The sequence below is a fragment of the Atractosteus spatula genome, chromosome 3, assembly GCF_055471065.1.
Source record: "Atractosteus spatula isolate fAtrSpa1 chromosome 3, fAtrSpa1.hap1, whole genome shotgun sequence".
NCBI classification, from domain to species: Eukaryota; Metazoa; Chordata; class Actinopteri; order Semionotiformes; family Lepisosteidae; genus Atractosteus; species Atractosteus spatula.
This window is the reverse complement of record NC_142708.1, coordinates 5,994,441-6,016,156: the sequence shown is the minus strand read 5'-3', so window position 1 is coordinate 6,016,156 and position 21,716 is coordinate 5,994,441. Positions and strand designations below refer to the sequence as shown.

Here is a 21,716-nt window from a genome sequence, read left to right as displayed (position 1 = left end):
CGGAGGTTTTTTAAAGCACTTCCACTGCACTTGCAGATGCCGATCATGATACTCCTGGGCTGCGTGTTTCTGTTCCAGAAAGGTCAGAGCTGTCAGATAATTTGCAGTTATATGTTGATACAGTGTAATTTCTCAATAACCCAGGTATCCTGACACAGCCCCCCTCTGGGAAATCCCTCTCCCACAGGGCAGATGTGTCTGTGGGTTTTTATTACATCTCAGCTCTGATCTGCCTTAACCAGCTCATTGTTGGGCTTAAATGCAACAGTTTAACAACTGCTAACCAGACCTTTGGGTGGCTCCTACAGTATGACCTATTTGTAGTGTTGGAGATGAGAAACTACATGCACTTTCCTAGATGCAAACAACTCTCCTGTACATTTTCAGTGCAGCCTCTCTTGACTTGCATTGGACTCCCAGACTTTGCTGTGTGTCCAGAGCATCCTGTTTGCCTAATTGTTGATTCTGTATATTGCCTAGAAGCCGACAGGTATGAATCCCGTGTAATTTCCCATGATGCCTTTTCTAATCTTAAGCCACCTTTAATGATATGTGTATATAGTCCTGACACTTTTTTCATGTATCCAAAGCTTTATATTTCTTTACATTTACAAATTCCATTTGTCTTGTGTCTGTCTTGTTTTGAATCCTCTATTGTCCTTATTGCAATCCCTAGTTTTTACAGTATATAATCCAAAAATTTGACTTATGTGCTGGAAGGTACCCTTATACAGCAGGTGGGTACCCTGACAGGGGTTCTCTGTAGTTGTTTTGCTGGGATAGTTAGGTGACAGTATGCAGCAGGTCATCCCCATAGACTAGTACAGTGTTATCTGTTTACTCCATGACTTCTGTACTTGTATATACAATATCATAGCACTGAGTCTTTACTGATTTTACCTCTTTCATCCACTAATCTATACAACTGCTATTTTTACTTTTTACTCTACAGAAAAGCTGGTTTTGAATCCATGTGTAAGAGGGGCTATTAAGTCTTACAGTATTACCTTTCTGAATTATTCTATCATGAGGTATCTTGACAAAACCTTTCTGTAAATCCAAATGCACAATATCACAAGCAAGATCAGGTATGTAAAGGTCAGAATCTACTTTGAGTTTTTACTATCTTAAAATTTCTTGCGTTAGCCACTTGCCTTTCTTGTATTCTAATACTATGTTACCAGGATTCCCAATCTGAGAAGGTATCCCAATTGTCTGAAAAATCACAAAAAATGACTTTTACTGGCTTGAAAATGACTTCAGAAATCTCGTCGATAGCTTCAGAGTTTTTCCCAACAAGATCTGCTTCCTTTTTTCTCAAGACCTCAAGTTTATTTGGTTTTCTCTGTTTCGAAGTACATACTGTATTCTTCATATGATCTATTGTAGTAGGCATAGATGTGCATGACATCTGTTGCGCTAATAGCAGGGTTACTGCCTTGTAGCTTGATCTCGGAAGCTAGGTGAGGCTGAGCCTGGTCAGTACAGACCTTTAAGGAATACCCAGGCTGCTGCTGGGGGTGGTTTTAATGGAACAGTAGGTGTTTTACCTCCTGGAGCAGAATTTCCAACCCAATCTCCCGGTAAGATGACTCGGGACTCTGTACTGTAGCAGATACTGCCCTTCTGAAGTGAATACTGAGGTCAAAGCACTTGGTCAGTTAAGATCCCATGACATTCATTTGATGTGTTTCATTTCTAGTCATGGTAGACTGTTACACAAAACACATTTCCAGTGCCTTTATTCCCTCAGCTACAGTGCTGGATGGTATTCCAAGGGTTTTGTTTCATTATGCTCTGAGTGTGAGGATGTGTGCTGTTTGTATAGCACACAAGGAGGTAAGCCCACTCTGAAACCCATCATAAACTAAAACCCGTTCTCCTCTTGTGCTTTGTCTGTGTTGCACAATAAACGATGTCGACCCTCGCCTGCTGTGTGGGAGCAGTGTCATTCCATCTTCATCACCAGTTCTGTTGTCTCCCTCTCCCTCATCTCACACAGGGTCCAGTACCACTCGTCTGACCGTTTGTCCATTACCTCCATCTGTCCCGACTACAGCTTGAAGATCACAAGACTAGCTCTGGACCAATCAAAGTAACTCTCCGAGCCCGATTTCTCCTGATCTCTTTCCCTTCTCCAGCGTACTGCAGGCTGTCTGCAAGCCTGGTCTCTGCAGCGGTCTGACACATTCTCTGTATTTATGTTCCTCTGCCGTACGCTTCCAAAAATGCCTTCTCAAGTTCAGCCTTTCTTTTTTTTTTTTTACTGACTTGGCCAAATTTCTGGATTGGTTTGCAAAGCACAGATCTGGGTTGTTTGAAAGGATTTTATTTGATTTGATTTTTTAAAAAAGTTTAAAAATACACTGTGTCCTGAGATGACACATCTAGATTGCTTTTAAAAAACATGATTTACTTTCTTGCCTGAGTTCAGGGTGCCAGGTTTGCATTGGCTCCCATGCAGTGAATAATAGGTTTCCCAACATTTGCTCAGTGTGATTATTCTTTCTCAAGTCTATCATCCAGCACTACCTAACATACTAGTTTATTTAGGCTACATAACACCCACACCTCAGTCAGACTTTCTGCAGCAGTTTATTCTGTATAAAATATCCTAATTCTATACCATATGGCTTGATGTACAGTAGTGTTTATTTTCCTCCTACACTTTTAAGCTTTGCCAAATGAATATGCGCATACATTGTTAGAGCAGGTGTCTCCAGTCCTGTCCCTGGAGAGCCCCAATCCAGATAGTCTTATACAGTATGTCACTTGTTTTTAAAATATTAGCAACACCTGTCACCTCTTGATGAATCCAGCAAGTAATCTGTTCGGCTAAGAGAACTCTGGCTGTTCAGAGCTGGAGAGTGCTGAGATTTCAGTTTTCAAAGTGCTGTAGATGACTTAATTCTGAACAAAAAAAGTCACCTCTTTCCCTCATCAAAATGGAATTGTTCCATTTCTTTAGAAATACAGTAGGTGATTTACTGGTGACATGCAAAACCAATCCTGGGACCTGCTCATACATTCCTGCTTTTACATAACGTGTTTTCTACGAAATGTATTTATAACTGCCTTAATACCTTGACTTTAATATCACTGCCTTTATTATTCTCCATTCGGGTGTAGACTTACAGTACACATGGTTTTATTTCTGTGGCAAACTGGGATGGTGTAATTTCAAACAGTACTTCCCAGTAATTTTGCATTTGCACTGGAGACCTGCTTCGTGTTCCTGTATCTGCGCAACAAGCTCTGCAGTGGAGGGCCTTGGGTTCGAATCTTAGGAGGGCCACCGCTGTCGTACTCTTAAGTAAGGTCATTCATGCAAATTGCTCCACTAAACATGCTGCTGCAACTGAGGTTGTGCTCTCAGTTGACCTGTCTTAAGGAGTGATTATATAGTATGACTACTTCAACCATCACAGGAGTGAAAAAAGGGAAGAGCACCTCTAAGATTTGATTTGCCATGTCCTGAAGAGAATTAATCAGAATAGCCGTGTGAAGAAGAACCGGTGTTTTTAAATTGGAGATGACATCTGATAAAGCACTTTAGAGTGCCTAAGGGAAGAGTCGTGTATTTTGCATAGCTGTCACTCAAGAACAATGGGAGAAGCGTACAATTCGTACAATGTCGTCTCATTCTCGGCCTCATCTGATAGAACAGCAATAAAATGAGATCATCCTTGCCAGGTTTTAAGCATGTTCTAAATGAATATTGAAAAAACCCAAAAGCAGAGCTCATGCAGCCTCGGCAGGCTCTCATACTGTATATACGCAAAGTGCGTTCATCTCCCAAAAGGGAAGTTCTCTACGTCAGGAACTGCCCGTAATTCCCCTGGAGTTTTAATTCCCCTCCCTTTTTCGAACGTCAGGTCCCTGGAATTGTTCTTCGCCACCAACCAGAACAACCGGGGCGGCGAGCACGCGGCCGACGGCAAGTCCCCGCGGCTCTGCCGCAAGTTCTCCTCGCCCCCGCCCCTGTCGGCGTCCCGCACCTCCTCCCCGGTGCGCGCGCGGAAGCTGTCCCTCAACTCGCCCGTCGGCTGCAAGGCGGGCGCCCTGGACCTCTCCACGTCCTCCGCCGCCAGCAGCCCCACCTCCACCCACACGCCCAGCGTGTCCCCGCCGCCCGCTGCCTCCAAGGCCCCCCTGGACCTGAGCCGCGGGCCCTCCTCGCCCGAGCAGAGCCCCGGCGCCGGCGAGGACGGCGGCTCTGAGCCGGCCCGGATGGATGTCTGCGGGAAACTGCGCCGGAGCATCCGCCGAGGTAGGCAAGGTAACGCTCTCTCAGACAGAAAATGTACCCCCTCTATGCCTGGACTCTGTGATAGAGTGCTGAACCCCGTCTACACCCAGGACTCTGGGATAGAGTGCTGTACCCCCTCTACACCCGGGACTCTGGGATAGAGTGCTGTACCCCCTCTACACCCGGGACTCTGGGATAGAGTGCTGTACCTCTCTACACCCGGGACTCTGGGATAGAGTGCTGTACCCCCTCAACCCCGGGACTCTGGGATAGAGTGCTGTACCCCCTCAACCCCGGGACTCTGGGATAGAGTGCTGTACCCCCTCTACACCTGGGACTCTGGGATAGAGTGCTGTACCCCCTCAACCCCGGGACTCTGGGATAGAGTGCTGTACCTCTCTACACCCGGGACTCTGGGATAGAGTGCTGTACCTCTCTACACCCGGGACTCTGGGAGAGAGTGCTGTACCCCCTCAACCCCGGGACTCTGGGATAGAGTGCTGTACCCCCTCAACCCCGGGACTCTGGGATAGAGTGCTGTACCTCTCTACACCCGGGACTCTGGGATAGAGTGCTGTACCTCTCTACACCCGGGACTCTGGGAGAGAGTGCTGTACCCCCTCAACCCCGGGACTCTGGTATAGAGTGCTGTACCCCCTGAAGCTCAGCAGGTGTGAGCCTGGTCAGTACCTGGATGGGAGACCTCCTGGGAAAACTATGGTTGCTGCTGTAAGAGGCGTTAGTGGGGCCAGCAGGGAGCGCTAATGCCCCAGTATGGTGATGCCCCAGTATAGCGATGGGGACACTATACTGTAAAAAGACGCCATCCTTTTGATGAGACATAAAACCGAGGTCCTGACTCTCTGTGGTGATTCAAAATCCCAGGGCGTTTCTAGAAATGAGTAGGGGTGTAACCCTGGCGTGCTGGCCAAATTTCCCATTGGCCCTTACCAATCAGGGCCTCCTAATAATCCCCCTCTATGAACTGGCTTCATCACTCTGCTCTCCTCCCCACTGAGAGCTGGTGTGTGGTGAGCGTTCTGGCTGCCGTCGCATCACCCAGGTGGGGCTGCACACTGGTGGTGGTGGAGAGGATCCCCAGTACCTGTAAAGTGCTTTGAGTGGAGTGTCCAGAAAAGACCTATATGAGTGTAAGGAATTGTTATTATTGCCCATTTCTCTCAGTAGAACAATGTCACAATAGCAGTGTTCTAAGTTTTGTAGAATTCAGAACAAAGAAAGGAAGTAGCCAGAGCTGACTTTAATCATTGTGTATAGTTCTGGTTAACACACTCTAAAAAGGCTTCAGAAATACTGATACGCAAAAACCCCAGTCAGTTTGGAACTCAGTCGTGATGTCTGCTGGCTTCTGAGTTGTGGTGACTCCAGACCCTCAGGGGGAGAATGAGGAACTACTGACAGGCTCCTCTGACCCACCTGCTTAGTGCGCCACTCAACATTGCTACACAGTCCCTCACAAAGGGCTCAGGCTCCAAACTGAAAATTCCTGATCACCTGACCGAACCTGCCTCAGGACGTGCATGTACAGGTACAGTGTTTTAGCCTTTACAGCAGGCGTCTGGAACAAAGTGCACAGTCCTGTTGTTGACGGTGATGCCCTTGAATCCTTTAGAAAAGGCCCGGATGGTGCTTTCACACAAGCTACTGTAGATGGTCTCCTGTTGTTTGTGGGCTTTCTTTTAAGATTTCTTGGTTTCCGATGTGTTTAATACATTTACAGTATGTTGATAATGACATTCAGCTTTACCTAATGAGATGAATGGTTTGCTAAAACTGTTTGGTTTTTTTTGTCTTTTACTTTTTGAAATTTCATGATCAGATTCTTTGGGCTGGAAAACAATGACCCCTTCAAAAAGCTTCTGCATGTATGCATCAAGCACAGATTACTCTTTGTTTATAACTGTATCCAGCAAGTTAGTTGTGTACAAAGGAGCGACGATGATCCACTCGTATTACAGAGCATCACACAGAGAGAGCATCCATTAAAGTTGGAGGCAACACAAACCAAAAAGCAGGAAGCTTACCAGGAAAATAATCCTGGTGTTTTTAGAGCAAGACTTAATGCTGACATACAGTTAGGGTAAAAGGCTTTTATATGCCTGTCTTATTACAACTATTCTCCAGAGCTTACTGAGTAAAATGAGGGTTGATTAAATGTGTAAAGCTCTCACTGGGCTGTCACTCAGTTTAGTTCCCAGGAAACACCCTTTCCCTATTACTGCCAGCTATGCCACAGTCCACATGTGATAGTGGAAAGGGAGATCAGCCACACAGCATTATTGGAGCAGTTACAGATGTAGCATTGACCAGTGTGAATTAATGGTTTAATCCAAGAACACTCAGTAACAATCAACCTGTAATGTTTTGCTGTTTGTAGACAAGAATTAAATTCACCTCTGTTGTTTCCAATATTTTACACCAGTGGGCATAAAATTCTGAGCAGAGTCCAACAGAAAGATGCTGAATTGTATAGACGTGAGAAAAATCGAGGCGAGCACAGGTTCAAAGTGCGCTTTAAGAGCTGTTCTTGCAGAAGAAGGAACAAAGTTAAGCTTCAGTCTATCTGATGGCCCAAAAAAATGGTACTGATAAATGATGGCTCCTGAGAAAAGTACAAACTGTTTCCTATCCACCCCCTAGTGGGCCTTGTAATTGAATCTTCAGCAGACATCATTAAACATGGAAATGAGAAAACAAGTATGCCTTGTAATGAAATATGTTGCAATGTTGTCACTTGGAGCTGTGCTCTGTTTGAGTTGTAATCAGACTCTCATTTAATGAAACAATGAAGTCTTCTGTGAATTCATAGCTGTGTGGCAGAGAGTGGGCCTGAAATGGATTGTTATTCTGTAAGTGTCCACTAATTATCCCTGTGCTCTGGTGTGGCTGGACTGAAACAGCACTAATTTGTCACGATGAGCTTCATTGCTGAGCATTCACAAAAGCACAGATACCATATAATCAACATCCGCAGAGACCAGCACTAATAGTTGCTGAAACCAGATACTGTACATCCATCCATTCATTTTCTAACAGCTTAGCTTCTCCCAATTCAGGGTCGCAGGGGAGCTGGAGCCTATCACAGCAAGCAACAGACACAAGGCAGGGTACACCCTGGACAGGACGCCAGTACATAGTGATAGGAGTCGTATCATTGTGCACACACAAACACATGCTCAAACACAGGGCCAGTTTTCCCCGGAGCCAGTTAACCTACCCATATTTGTTTGGACCGTGGGAGGAAACCGGAGCACTCGGAGGAATCCCACATGAACATAGGGAAAACATACAAACTCCACACAGACTGCATCTCAGGTCTGAACCTAGAGTCCTAGTGCTGCAAAGCGCCACAATGCCACCCATTCTGCATTATATGCCATTTATATCTGCATATATTGCCTGTAAAGGAGTGGCCCAAACCTTTTAAAAAAATAATTCATACAGGAAAAAAATAAACAGCTAACCACTGCGTCACCGTGCCGCCCACAAATAAATAAAGCATAAGTAAAGGCTTCTCATTTCAGACTTCTAAAAGAAAGAGTTCCAGTTTTATCAACACATTTCCAGTAGGATCACATGTCTCCCAGTGAGACTACCTTGTTACCACCTGTGGCCCGATCTCACTGGGTCTCAGAAGCTGAGCCAGGCTTCATCTGGCCAGCCTTGGGAGAGGAGCACTCCAAGGAAAACCTGGTTTCTGCTGTGAAATAGAGCATGATTTCCTAAACCAATGTTCCAGAGTAGGGATGTTAACTGTGGTGTCCTGGCTAATTAAACTCTATGCTTATACTGTCTGACGTCCCTAAATTAATTCAGTTAATTCATTAGTTTCTGCTGTGTGGTGTAGCTGTGTGGTGGAGCTGCTGCTACAGAATGGGACCCATAGTGCGTGAAGTGGGTCCCCTCCTATTTCCAAAGCACCCTGGAATTCACTGGGCTCTCGGTTCTTATTCTTCCCATGTCTTTGACAGCCGTGCTGGAATCGGCGTCGCTAGACAAGTTCATCCCCGAGAGCCCCCCGGCGGCAGAGCCCGGAGAGATCTCCCCCTGCCGCTCCCCCTCCACCCCCAGACATATGCGATACCGCCAATCCGGAGGTAAGAGACACGCCCACATCAGGACACGGAGCCGCCTCCGTTCTCGGGGCCCGGCGGGGCTTGTTTGATTTGGACCGGCAGGAGCAGAATTAATAGCACAGGAACAGAACATGGGAGGTGTGGTGCAGCCAGTATGGGATCACTCTCTAATATTTGCACTAGAGAGGCAGGGATTCGTTGTGCTCACTGAGATCTATGTGCTGTGCAACAGCAGCAGCGTGTTCCGCTGTATGTGTTTGCCTGGCTGTAGTCCTGTTTGGCTTCGCTGTTAGTTCATATAGAACAGATGGTTGTTAAGTACATGGCCATAGCCTGTGTAAGGAAAAGAGGTTTCGGCCTTTCAGCATTTACTTCTGTCCTGATCTACTGTACCTGCTTTTAATTAGCATCGTTAATCTGGGTTTGTTTTTAATTAAACCATGGTTATCTGATGATAATAAAACAGCCTCAACACTTTTCCTTGTTCACATGCATTATTAAAACCTCTCTTCTCTTGCGCTGTAAAATAGGTATAATTACTACACCCGGTTTGTCTGGTAAAATAAAGGTCCTGTCTCATGGCGCACCTTGTTAAATTTAGCAATTATCACAGAGGAAGATACTGGAGATTAATAGGTGGAAAGATTAATTATATACTTTAATTAAACAAGTATCCTTTTAAATTTCTCTTGGCTGATACACGATAATGAATCTGTGGAAGAATAAAATAGTGAGCAAGATCAGTCTTTCTGTAGGGACCGAAAAGAGGTTCATTTATTTAGCTGTTAATCAGTTTGTTGACACAGAGACTTTTAAAGGTACTGTAAGTATTTTAAGTAGGAATAAACATAAAAAGCCTAAGGCACAGAAAGTAATTTCAGTTAGAGAACGTTTCAGATCACTTTTCATAATGCTCTGAATCTAATGGTATTGGGGTCACAGCTAGCAAGTTTAGCAAATTGAAGAAAAACCTAAACTATATTTAAATATCATGAAATTGGTTTTACTGCACAGTATTGCGCCCTTTTCACTGTGCCCAAGTCAGCTACATAAAATACTTGGATGACATTAAAAAAACTGTAAAATCTTGGAATGAAAGTGAAACAATATTTTTTTTTAATTTTCATCAAAACATGGTTGATGAATTCACTTTTTATCCCAATCAATTTCTGGTCCAAACTCCTGAGCCAGCTGTGTTCCCTTTCCATTTAGGAAGGAGGAATTTCAGCCTCCAAAAAATGTAACTGCAAATAAAAAAATAAAACACGAGCCTTAGCAAACTCATAAAATTGACTGAAAAATCGTGCCGTATGTTATTTTTCTAATCTTTTAAGCTTTTTTTTTTACTCTTCGATAATTAAGTGAAGCAGGATACTGAATCTGGCCATGGAAGTTGTTTGGGAGTCTTTTAAGTGAAGTTTGAGAATTAAATATAATGTAATTATGATACAGTAATAATCCAGCGCAACTTTACTGAACCTTTAGTAACCTTGGCTTTGAGAATTGGCTGGAGGAGATCCTAGAATCAGCAAGCTACTAGCAGCTAAACAAGCTAGATGGTCCACACAGTTCACTCCTGTTTGTAACCTTTCTTATGTTCTACTGTATGTACTGTACATGTTTAATTAGTAACTGTGTCATTGCGCTTTTCCTCTCCAGTCCAGTCGGCGGAAAACACACGGTGTTCGGTGTCTCCTGCGTCTGCTTTCGCCATTGCCACAGCCGCAGCTGGACACAGCAGCCCTCCAGGTGAGCTTCAGCAGACAGCCGGACACAGCTGTCCAGGTGAGGCCCTCTGTACACGGTCCTCACTGTCCAGGTGAGGCTCTGTACACGGTCAGCACTGTCCAGGTGAGGCCCTCTGTACACGGTCAGCACTGTCCAGGTGAGGCTCTGTACACGGTCAGCACTGTCCAGGTGAGGCCCTCTGTACACGGTCAGCACTGTCCAGGTGAGGCCCTCTGTACACGGTCAGCACTGTCCAGGTGAGTTCCTCTGTACACGTTCAGCACTGTCCAGGTGATGCTCTGTACACGGTCAGCACTGTCCAGGTGAGTTCCTCTGTACACGGTCAGCACTGTCCAGGTGAGGCTCTGTACACGGTCAGCACTGTCCAGGTGAGTTCCTCTGTACACGGTCAGCACTGTCCAGGTGAGTTCCTCTGTACATGGTCCTCACTGTCCAGGTGAGGCCCTCTGGACACGGTCAGCACTGTCCAGGTGAGGCTCTGTACACGGTCAGCACTGTCCAGGTGAGGCCCTCTGTACACGGTCAGCACTGTCCAGGTGAGTTCCTCTGTACACGGTCAGCACTGTCCAGGTGAGTTCCTCTGTACATGGTCCTCACTGTCCAGGTGAGGCTCTGTACACGGTCAGCACTGTCCAGGTGAGGCTCTGTACACGGTCAGCACTGTCCAGGTGAGTTCCTCTGTACACGGTCAGCACTGTCCAGGTGAGTTCCTCTGTACATGGTCCTCACTGTCCAGGTGAGGCCCTCTGTACACGGTCAGCACTGTCCAGGTGAGGCCCTCTGTACACGGTCAGCACTGTCCAGGTGAGGCTCTGTACACGGTCAGCACTGTCCAGGTGAGGCCCTCGGTACTGTATATGGACAGCGCCATCCAGGTGACAAAATGCTTTATTTCCTTCAATATTTGCTAATTCTTAAAAGCTTTAAAGCATTTCAGATTTGGGCACTGAAATTCTTTGTAATGCAGCAATATCTTCCCTGTGACCCCTACCACCTAAAGGTCAATGTTCTTTCTTTTTTCTAGGGTTTAACAACTCCGAAAGGATGTGTGATAAAGAGTTCATCATCCGCAGAGCTGCTACTAATAGGGTTCTCAATGTTTTACGGCACTGGGTGTCCAAACATTCACAGGTAAAGCACCACGGTCTTCTTAGCAGGGTTTTCTGCTAAGACTTCTGGGGTCTTGTTTCTTTGTTGTTCCAAGTGTAAAAGGCCATGTAATGTAAGATCAGACCATGTCAGGGGCATCTCTCCTCAGGACCTCACACTATCTGTAGGGTGGGGCCAGCACCTTCTTCGTAGTGTGCTCTTCTACTGCTTTGTGGGCTCTGCAAGCTGGGTACTGGGAAGAACCCAAGAGGCAGTTCAGATTCTGGTTTTGATTTCCCCCATGTCAGCAGCCAATTCACTCTGCAACTCAGAACTGGCAGCCCACTGGAGCTCAGCAGGTGTGAGCCTGGTCAGTACCTGGATGGGAGACCTCCTGGGAAAAACTGAGGTTGCTGCTGGAAGAGGTGTTAGTAGGGCCAGCAGGGGGCGCTCACCCTGCGGTCCATGTGGGTCCTTATGCCCCAGTATAGTGACGGGGACAGTGTACTGTAAAAAGGCGCTGTCCTTCGGATGAGATGTAAAACCGAGGTCTTGACTCTTTGTGGTCATTAAAAATCCCAGAGTGTTTCTCGGAAAGAGAAGGGGTGTAACCCTGGAGTCCTGGACAAATTTCCCATTGGCCCTTACCAATCTTGGCCTCCTAATAATCCCCATCTCTGAACTGGCTTCATCACTCTGCTCTCCTCCCCACTGAGAGCTGGTGTAATAATATTATTATTATTGCCCATGCTACACATCCTGTATGCCGTTAAAGTGGTATGCAGAGCTCATATTGATACAGATGAGAATATAGAGCGCTGCTGGATTGATATAAATTAGTATATAGCATGCTGCTGTATTGATACAGTATGAATCAGTATACAGAGTGCTGGCGTATTAATGCAGATGGGTATGTTGATACTGATCATTATATAGAGTGCTGGTGTATTGATGATACGGATCAGTATATAGAGCTCTGCTGTATATAGAAAGCTCTATATAGAGTGCTGATGTATTGATGCTGACAGTTGTATAATGTATGGCCGTACTGATACAGGTCAGTATACACAGTGCTGCTGTATTAATTCGAACATGCCTGAACAATTAGAGCATTCTTGGACTAAGTCAAAGTGCTAAAGTCATACACAGATAAAGCTGCAGATTTCTTTAGCAGACTCCTGTAACCTGACGACTCAATCTCTGACATGGTTTCTAAGCAGCGATGTAAAAACTAGAGGCCTGCAATGAAAGGTTTTGTCATACCTGCTTGGTTTCCAAAGGCTGTGGGCATATTTTACAATTCCAGGGAAAGGAGGCCTTCACATGCCAAGATGTCTGCAGTGCTGAATGAAATGATACCTGGTAATTGTATGTTCATTGTACATTGCATCATAGCATTACTATAATAGCACAATATTGCTATTTGCTTACTGTATAGGTGGTAATTAGCAATTAACATGAGCTGAAGCACACAGCTTACCAGTGAAAGCGGAAAAGCACTAAAACCCTGTGCTCACCAGCGCAGTCATCTGATTCCCGTTTAAATGTTTTGGGCGGATCAAAAAATGTGAAGAAAGTTCCAGCTGCCAGAATCTCCACTCCCCCGATATGAATGTACGGCTGGATTTATGCATTGAAGAATGGCGAAAAATTTCACAGTCAGGTTCTAACAACAAATCTAAAGTCACAAAAAAAAACACATTTGGATACTGTGGTGGCAGAGGGTTTCGGCACAGTTCTATCTTTTGTCCCTTGGTTGTCTGTTTGTAAAGAAGAGGAACTGTGGTATGGTCAGTCTTCCATGCAGTTGGAAAGATTTTCTCCTTTGTTTTTTATTTATCTCAGAATTTCACCGAAACAGGAAGGTCAGCTAAGTTCAGCTGGCGTATTTTGCTGGAAATGAACTTAGGAGTTAATAATAAAGGGCAAGAAAGAGCCAACGGGAGCTTTTGCTGGCTACATTCCTGCATGGACCCTCCTATATTCCAGTTTTTTTAAAGGTCAATGGGTAATTGTGATAAAATCACAAGCATGGTATTAAATGGAAGGAAATGCTCCAAGGTGACATTTCTTTGTTGTCTGTGAAGTTCCGTGCAGTAAAAGGTTGATCTGATATGAGGCATCAGTAGTGCCATTGTGCAGAAAACTCTGGTTCCCAAGCTAAATTTGGAGCCCCATACATCAGGACATACTGTGCCAAGAAAAAGATTGTGAACCCTCAAGGTTGGTCTGTATTCTGGTATATTTTAGACCTTAAACATTTTTAGATATTCAGAAAAATCTTAATAAAAAAATATTAGGATAGCCTGATGAAACTACTACTGTACAGTATATAACACATAGTAGAGTTATCTGATTAACAACATGACCTGACAGTAAATATCCTTGTGTGAATAAGTTTGTAAAACCTTGGATTCAGCAACTGAATCTAAACACCTCCTTGAGCATAAAGGACTTCAACTGGATGTTTCCTGTAACTGTTTTTCAGCCTCTCGCATCCACTTTTGAATTTTGGCCCATTTTTCCTTTCAGAACTGTTTAAAGTCGATAACATTTGAAGGATTCCTTGCAAGAACTCCACACTTCGTGTCCCACCATAATATTTCCGTAGTGTTTAGGTCCAGGCTTTGATTGGGCCAATCCAAAATGCTTTCAGCTTGAATGCTGTGCATTTGTTTAGGATCATCATCTTGCTACATGACCCATTTTCTGCTCAGCTTCAGCTGATGATTGGAAGGCCTGACGTTCTCCTCCAGAACATGCTAATACAGCACTGACTTCATGGTTGAATTCAATGATGGCAAACCATCTAAAGTAGGTCCTCAAACAAGAAAGCAGTCCAAACTTTTTACATGTGCCAAAATATAATTCTTCCAGTAGTCCTGAGGATCATCTAGGTTTTCTTTGGGTAACTGGAGATGGTTTGCAATGTTTTTTTTAGAGAACAATGATTTCTTCCTGGCGGTCCTCTCATGAAAATTGTTTCATGGCGGTTGAAGCATAAACGTGAGAGAGGCCTACGTAATGTTAGATGTTACCCTGGAGCTCGTTGAGACTTCCTGGATGATTCTCTGATTTGATCTTGGCTGCATGACCGATCCCGGGTAGAGTCACTGTGCTCCTGAATATTTTCCATTTGTAGACTGTATCAGTCTGATCGTGAATGGATGGAGTCCCAGATGTTTGAAAATGGTTTTGTGTCCCTTTCCAGACTGATGAACGTGAACTTCTGTTTCCTGAGATCCTCTGAAATCTCTTTTGATTGTGGCATTACATGTTTCCACTAACCTGTATGGTGAAGATCAAACTCACAAAGTACAGCATATAGGACAGGGCGGCCCAAGCTCAGCTCTTGTTTACATGTAATCCAATTATTTAATCACCTGATTCTAATTACCCCCTTAACTACTGTACTGTAAATAAACTATACTTATTTTTATTCACTCATTTCATTACACTGCACACAATTCTAATGGAACTAATTCTTCATTATACATTTTGTGTGATTCATACCCCACTTCATCTAAAAAAAAACATTGACTTTGTGAATCTAAATCCTTTTGTTTATTTGAGAGAAGGCCGGTTCTTATTAATCAAGCATATCATTGTAAGGCATTGCAAATTCCAGAATTATACTGGGGGTTCACACAATTTTTCTTTGCACTGTACCTTCTCAACTCGTGTTTCTTTTCACCAATAATGCTTTGTTCTGTAAAGAGAGCAGGGTGACAAAATATGCAGTCTTGCTGTTTTAAAGGAGATCATGACAGGCTGGACTGAATAATTCAGCAGGGCAGAGAAAAGCTGTCTAGAGACACCCGTGTGGACTCAAAGCAAGCGCACCTAAATGGAAGGTTCTCAGCAGGCAGCACTTATTGCTATGATTTAAGCACGACTGTTAACTGATTCTGCAAACCAGCAGAGCTGGCTCCGTTAAATCCCATTTCCATTTGTGATTTGTATGGTTTATGATAGAGATGGTGTGTTTTTTTACACAGTGGGTGGTTGGAGTATGGAACAAGCTGCCAGTGAAACCTGATTTCTTTCAAGAAAAAGGCTGAATGAGAATGAGATCAGCTGTTTACTGTAGCAGCTACAAAATGGGCCCATACAAAATGGAATCCATAATTCCATAATTCCTCTTGGGTATTCATCATCTTTATAGGAATATCTCAACTGTTAAATCAAATCAAAACCAGTTTTAACTCTATTTAATTAGAATTTATGTAATGATCCTAGTACCGAATAGATAAAGATCTGAAATCTGCAGACACTAAACTAACAACTAAAAACAATACACATTGTTTTCCCTGAAACCCAGAAATCTAAAAGCGGGCAGTAATTGGAATGGTAGAGACCTGTGCAAGGAATACACTCCACTCCGTCCTACTGTATGTGTTTTGGCCTGCTTGTTCTCTGTTCCAGTCTTCAAAGGCATCAGTTCAGGGAGCAGAAGTAACCTGTGACACTGAGACACAGATTCCTCTCCACATCTGACAAAGTCTGTCATGCGTGCCCTGTTACACAGCTTCGCCGTTGTCACCCTTGGTTTGTTAGAGACCCAGCGTTCCCTTCAGACCTGTACCTTGCAAAATGTCATAAGGTGCCCTTAACCTTTGCACATGCTGAGGAAGCAGTGTTCTGCCTACAGAGGCAGAGTAGCGCTCCTATTGCCAAGCAAGGTGGCGTGCCTCCAAGAAGCATCAAGATCTGGGATGTTTCGTAATCGCTGCAAATGAGAAACATCAGGGATAAATAAATGAATAATTAAAACAGGAAAAAAACATTATCAAAGCAGCTTTGAAAGAGCAGCCTTCGCTCTATGTAGGCCACAGTACTGTTAATAAAAAATGACGAGCTGACAATGCCAATGATGTTTGCTCTATTGATCCACTGTCCTATTAAAGCTTTGCTTTGACTTGCCTGTATCCCACTCACCCTTACTTCAGAGGCAGTAAATTAAACTTGCATAGCTTTGCAGCTCGTGACACGAAGCAGCTCACTAACGATGCATTAAGAAAGCGTTTTAAGATTAAAACACAGTCAGCCAGACCTTCTTCATTTACTGTCATACAGTGCGTACGGTACCATGCCCTTTATAAACTTGCTTCCCTAAATTAGCTTAGCGACTACCGCTGCGCCTTTTCTCTTTGGTGTACAAGCAGATTGATGACCTGAATGTTCAGTTTCTCCCATATTAAAACCATGCAGTTCTCTTTGCATGAGATGCTAGACCTAGGCAGGAGGTAGAAAAGCAATCTGCCTGAGCATGTTCAGGTGATGCAGAAAGCAAGCAGAAGGTGAAGCTCCTGGGGACGCAGGACAGCCTGGTCTGGCTCTAGATTCCCCTCCTTGATGGTGCACAGCCATGCACTTGTAGCTGGGGATCCCCTGTGGCAGATTGGTAATGACATGGCCCAAGCTTGCATCACGGTTGCTCAAGTGAGGGGACGTGGGATAGACTAGCCCCCTACAGTAGATGCAATGTCTTGAATGGCAGCCAGGCAAGAACATGTCACGAAGAGATGCAGAGCAGTTGCTAGCACAAAAGAAAGAAAAGTAGTTTCTTAGGTGAGCAGGCAAGTGTACCTGAATTTACATTTAATAGAGCTAGCCTCCACCGACAGTACATTTCACCCTCCTGAACAGATTGGTAATGCATGCTTTTTTCACTTATAGAAATTATAAGGAACCAGTGCTGTTTATGCAGATGTGTGCTGAGGCCTGTCGCAGGAGAATTCTGCCTCAGACAGATAATTAATACAATTTCTCCTCTCCATTAAATTCACTTCATATCTGCAATAAAGCTGGATTTGAGAATACACAGGAGGAGCATTTCTGCCAATTGACAGCTCGACTGTTTTCGTTTTTAAGAACATAAGAAATTTTGCAAACGAGAGGAGGCTGTTTGCCCCTTCGCACTCCTTTGGTAGCAGTTAATTTATTTGAGGATCTGACCCTGTCATTTTTTAAAAGAAGCCAGGTTATCGGGAACATAGGGACAAAAAACATAAGCACATAAGAGAGCAGCCTGTTAGCTGTGTATACAGGCAGGATATTAGGTTTCTGAATTGAGCTGGGAGCAATCACTGGAGTGTCAGCAAATCTCTCATCATAAAACATACAAGAACAGCTTTGCACAGAGAACATACTGCGCAGGCAACATAGGAACACTTTTATGATGAATGAATGAAGGAATTTACAAGCTCATGAAACGTATTGAACAATGTCTGCAGAAACTGGATGGATGCTTTTTTTTTAATGGAAGTGTTGTCTTTCTGCAAAGCTATTCCTGAATACTCTGCAAACAACAGGGTTTGTAAAGAGGCACAGCTATGGAAAATAATAAAAATACAATTGGATTTATATACAGTCATATGCAGTATCTCAAAGAACTTCACATATTCTGCACCAGCAGACCCACAATATAGCAGATCGGGTGGAGGAGTGAGAAATTGCTTCAAGGGGGAATTTTAGTTGACCCAGGCTGTGCAAAGTCAAGGTGATTTTTAGCCCTAATGCTGGGATTAACAACCGCACTGTTACAAGTATGGCACTGTCATAAGTACTGTAGCTAGGACTTTGGCTCATCCTAAATGTGGCACCTCCTACTGCTGTGTCCCTGGTCACCATACTGGGTTAGTCATCACAATCCACATTTTTGACATGGCTGCTACCTTCCAATTAACAATCCGTATGCAAAAAATGTTTGTAAAGTACAGATATGTAAATCCGAAATGTTAGTTTCGTTAGTTAAGTGTTAAGATCAGGATTTGCAGTGAATTATGTTTCAAAATATGATTACCTTTCCATCCAACCACAATGGAAGAAGGACATACCATATAACTACTGAATAAAATAAAGTTTCTACTGTGACTGTGAAATAAAATAAATCGGTGATACTCTGCATTACTGTATATATTTAGCTGTTTAGAAAAATATTGCATCATCTTTGTAATGGGCCATAAGAAAGCCGTGCCAACACTGATACAGTACGCTGCACAAAGCCGGCTCAGTCTGGTGCCGAATCACTGCCACTTTCTCGTGTCTTCATATCACAGGATTCCTATGAATCCGAGCAGCAGGCAGGAGGGTAGCTTTTACTGAGCGCATTGTTTTAACCTATTCAGATAAGCTGTGTCCTTTAGTTCCTTCTCAGTTTATTTTAACTGCCAGTTTTGTCACTGCTGCAGTGACCTTTATTCATCACGCATGGCCCAGACCTGAATATTGGCCTTATTGTTGGCCTCGTGCAATTTGCTGCATACGGCATATTGTCTTACTCTTTAACATTTAAATACCAGAAACCTAACATAGCAAATGCAAATACAAGCATTTAAAACTGTCAAAGAAGCTGTGGTTAAACAAGAGTCTGATCTTAATGTGCAGCTACAGCTGTTGTTTTTTTTTTCTCATTTAACACATTAACCTGCTACTGGTAATGCTGTTCGTTCTCCGTAGCATCATCCATGATGATCAGTCAAAATACTCTCTAAGTAATTTACTTTCTTTTCTCGGCTAGTAACAACATTTCTAAACCGACATGGTTAGGCACCGCATACAGTAATTGTTACTGTATCTGTGTCATTCAGCATTCAGCTCTAGCGAAGATGTGACTTTCTCATACAGCATACAGTATGAAGACTTCAGATTAGGGGCAGCCAGAAGTAACATGGGGACTTTAAAAGAATAAATAGAGATTAACTCCAGTGTGAAAAAGAAAAAGAGAGCAGTTACTTTATTCTCCTTGAGTCTCTCACCTGAAGAAGGCTGAACAGTTCAAGAGGTGTGTCTTACCTCTTCTTCCTACCTCTCAGCAGGGAATTAACCTCTGCTTGCTCCCTCGCAGCCCGCACACTGATGCAGCTCCTCACGGGAGCTGTGTGGGGTCTTTTTTAAAATGAGCATTTGCGCACCGAAGCCTGCGAGCAGATTCTCAAGATTTGCGAGTGTGCTCACAGTTGGCAGGAGACAAAGATGTGTTCTGAGAGAGCCGCTAATAGCTTATCCTCTTCAAGGAAACACGCATACTGTACTTCAGGATTTCCTTGGTGGTCTCTTTCCTCAAGTACGTTTTAGACAACGGCCAGTGTAGCTGAAAAATAAAAATAATAGAAAATACACAGTATACTGTATACACATTTTGTGTTCATGTGTCAGGCCAGACGTTCCGTATATGGAGGTAGTAATGTTATTTCCCAGCTATGATTTATTTGGTTTGCTGGTAAAGGCATATCTTGGTTCAGATTGTGTTTGGAGACTTTTTCACTAAATCTGAATAGGCGATTCTGTTTTTATCTCAGATTTTTACTGCATCTTTCTTTTTTCACAGTTTCTACAGTATATATTGCATCAGATGTTTTTTTTATTTCACTCATTCGCTCGTGGTTATATTCATACTTTGTCAGAATGTTAGTATTGTTGAGGATAAGATTAATGTGTTTTTACTCATCTAGTTTTAGGAAACACTTTCATTTGTTTTGTTTCTGTATTTTTACTGACCACCGTAAAATGTAGAAACAAAAGGTGTTTCAGCCCAGCAGCCCTTCTTTGAATTCAAGACGGGTGAAAAACAGGTCTAGCTCCAGTATGTTACAGTTAAATGTCAATGATTTCATAATGACAGCGGCATTTCTGCAGGATTTCGAGATGAATGGGGAGTTGAAAATGGGAGTGATCTGCTTGCTGGAAGAAGTGCTTCGTGACCCTGATCTCCTGCCTCAAGAAAGGAAAGCAACAGCTAACATACTAAGGTATATATTCTACCGCCACTATACAGTATAACCTACTGTACATTAGCACTAGTACTAGTACTAGTATTAGTACTGTACAATACCTACATTATTCTTATATGTGACAAAGGAATGCACTACATGACAGCATTTTGTGTGGTTCTTTTTGTGTGATCAAAACATTTCATCACCTATTTATAAAGCAACATAGACATACTGTATATTACCTCGATTTTGTAGGATTTATGGCAACTCATCATGTGATTATCCTATACTTAGTAACATCTGAATTTCCGGTCAATGCCAAAACCAGTGCTGGAAACAAATCTAGATTCTAAATGGTTAAAAATGCAGAGAGACAAGTGCATACTTATAAAAATGGCAACCTATCGGACAAACGTGGAGACAGCTACATCACGACTGATCTATAAAGTCTAAAACTGCAATGCAAAAAACACAAGTTAGCACATAAAGTTTAGGAATAAGGAATAATTGCTTTAATTTGCATGTCATCCCACATTGACTCACACAGCAGATCATCAATGAGACAATAATACATTGTGCTTTTCTGGACACTCCACTCAAAGCGCTTTACAGATAATGGGGACTCCCCTCCACCACCACCAGTGTGCAGCCCCACCTGGATGATGTGACGGCAGCCATAGTGCACCAGTACACTCACCACACACCAGCTGTCAGTTCATCAGAGTGATGAAGCCAGTTCAGAGATTGGCTTGGAAATCATTGGCATGGTCTGCCAATAGTGATAATAATCATTATTAAATTATGAATTAAATACAAATTAAAATACAGTAGAGTCGCAATTATCTGGCCTAAACAGGACCGACAGAATGTCGGATAATTGAAAATGTCGGATAATGCGGAAAACTGAGGAGACAAATCATAGATTAATGGAAGTGCAGTATAAGTATGAAATCTGGTTTATTAATACTAAATGTAATACTGTACTACTGTAATACTAAAAATAACAGAGTACAGAGCTATTGTTAGTTATTATTTAAAAAAAGGGGGTGATTGGGATCTGTCTCCCAGACGTGCTTCTCTTCCCTGCGGAAGGGTCTCGCCGGCGTCTTGGTAACATGACTTCGGAAATACAATAGGAAAAATAATCAGCATCACGAGCGCGAAATCAGCGAGCGAAGCACGTGACACACGGAGAGGCAGAGCAGCATCAGATCGGGCAAAATATCATGCACGCGCACGCATAGTGTACAGTATATGCCGTACACTATGGTGACTGGCTGTGTCGGATGAAACGGATGTCGGCTAAGCGAAGGTCGGATAGTCGCGGCTCTACTGTGATGAGAAAAGATTTCGTGGAAGATCAATTCAGTATCCCACCCTAGATATCTGCAAAAAGTGGATATGGATAATGTTTTAATCATTGCTATTGCCAGTGCCCTTTCTCAAGATGACCAAGAGGATGCCCAGCTAAGGATAGAAGACATCCTTCAAATGGTGAGTGAAGTCATTCCGGGAGCCCTGACCCCAGTAATGAGCAGTAAGGAGCCCATGGCCATGCCAGCTGATATCTGTGCATGATGGGCCAGCTAGGCATGTGTTTTCAATAGCGGTTTAGCTGTAAATCAGATTTTTTTATGTTGATTGTGCTGAAGTTAAAAGGGTTGATGAACAGTACTTGGAAAAACATCCAGTTCTAAATTCATGCAAACTTACGACACTGTGACTGCATCAAAGTCTCTTTTGGCAACCTCACTGACAAAGAAGTGTGCTGATGCAAATTCTGCAGTGTCCCGATTTCAAAACATGTCAGAAGCA

The 21,716-nt window shown here is 43.4% G+C and overlaps 1 protein-coding gene across 1 annotated transcript in view; it reads left to right on the top strand.

Moving 5' to 3' along the window:
- The window catches only part of LOC148837302 (ras-specific guanine nucleotide-releasing factor 2), a 107,414-nt gene that overhangs the window by 72,563 nt on the left and 13,135 nt on the right, over positions 1-21,716 (top strand). The window contains exons 15-21 of the mRNA XM_088911987.1: positions 2,010-2,095; positions 3,876-4,270; positions 8,242-8,367; positions 10,006-10,095; positions 11,120-11,226; positions 19,825-19,937; positions 21,335-21,395. Of these exons, the coding sequence (XP_088768113.1) occupies positions 2,010-2,095; positions 3,876-4,270; positions 8,242-8,367; positions 10,006-10,095; positions 11,120-11,226; positions 19,825-19,937; positions 21,335-21,395 (978 nt within the window). The remainder of the gene's footprint in view (positions 1-2,009; positions 2,096-3,875; positions 4,271-8,241; positions 8,368-10,005; positions 10,096-11,119; positions 11,227-19,824; positions 19,938-21,334; positions 21,396-21,716) is intronic.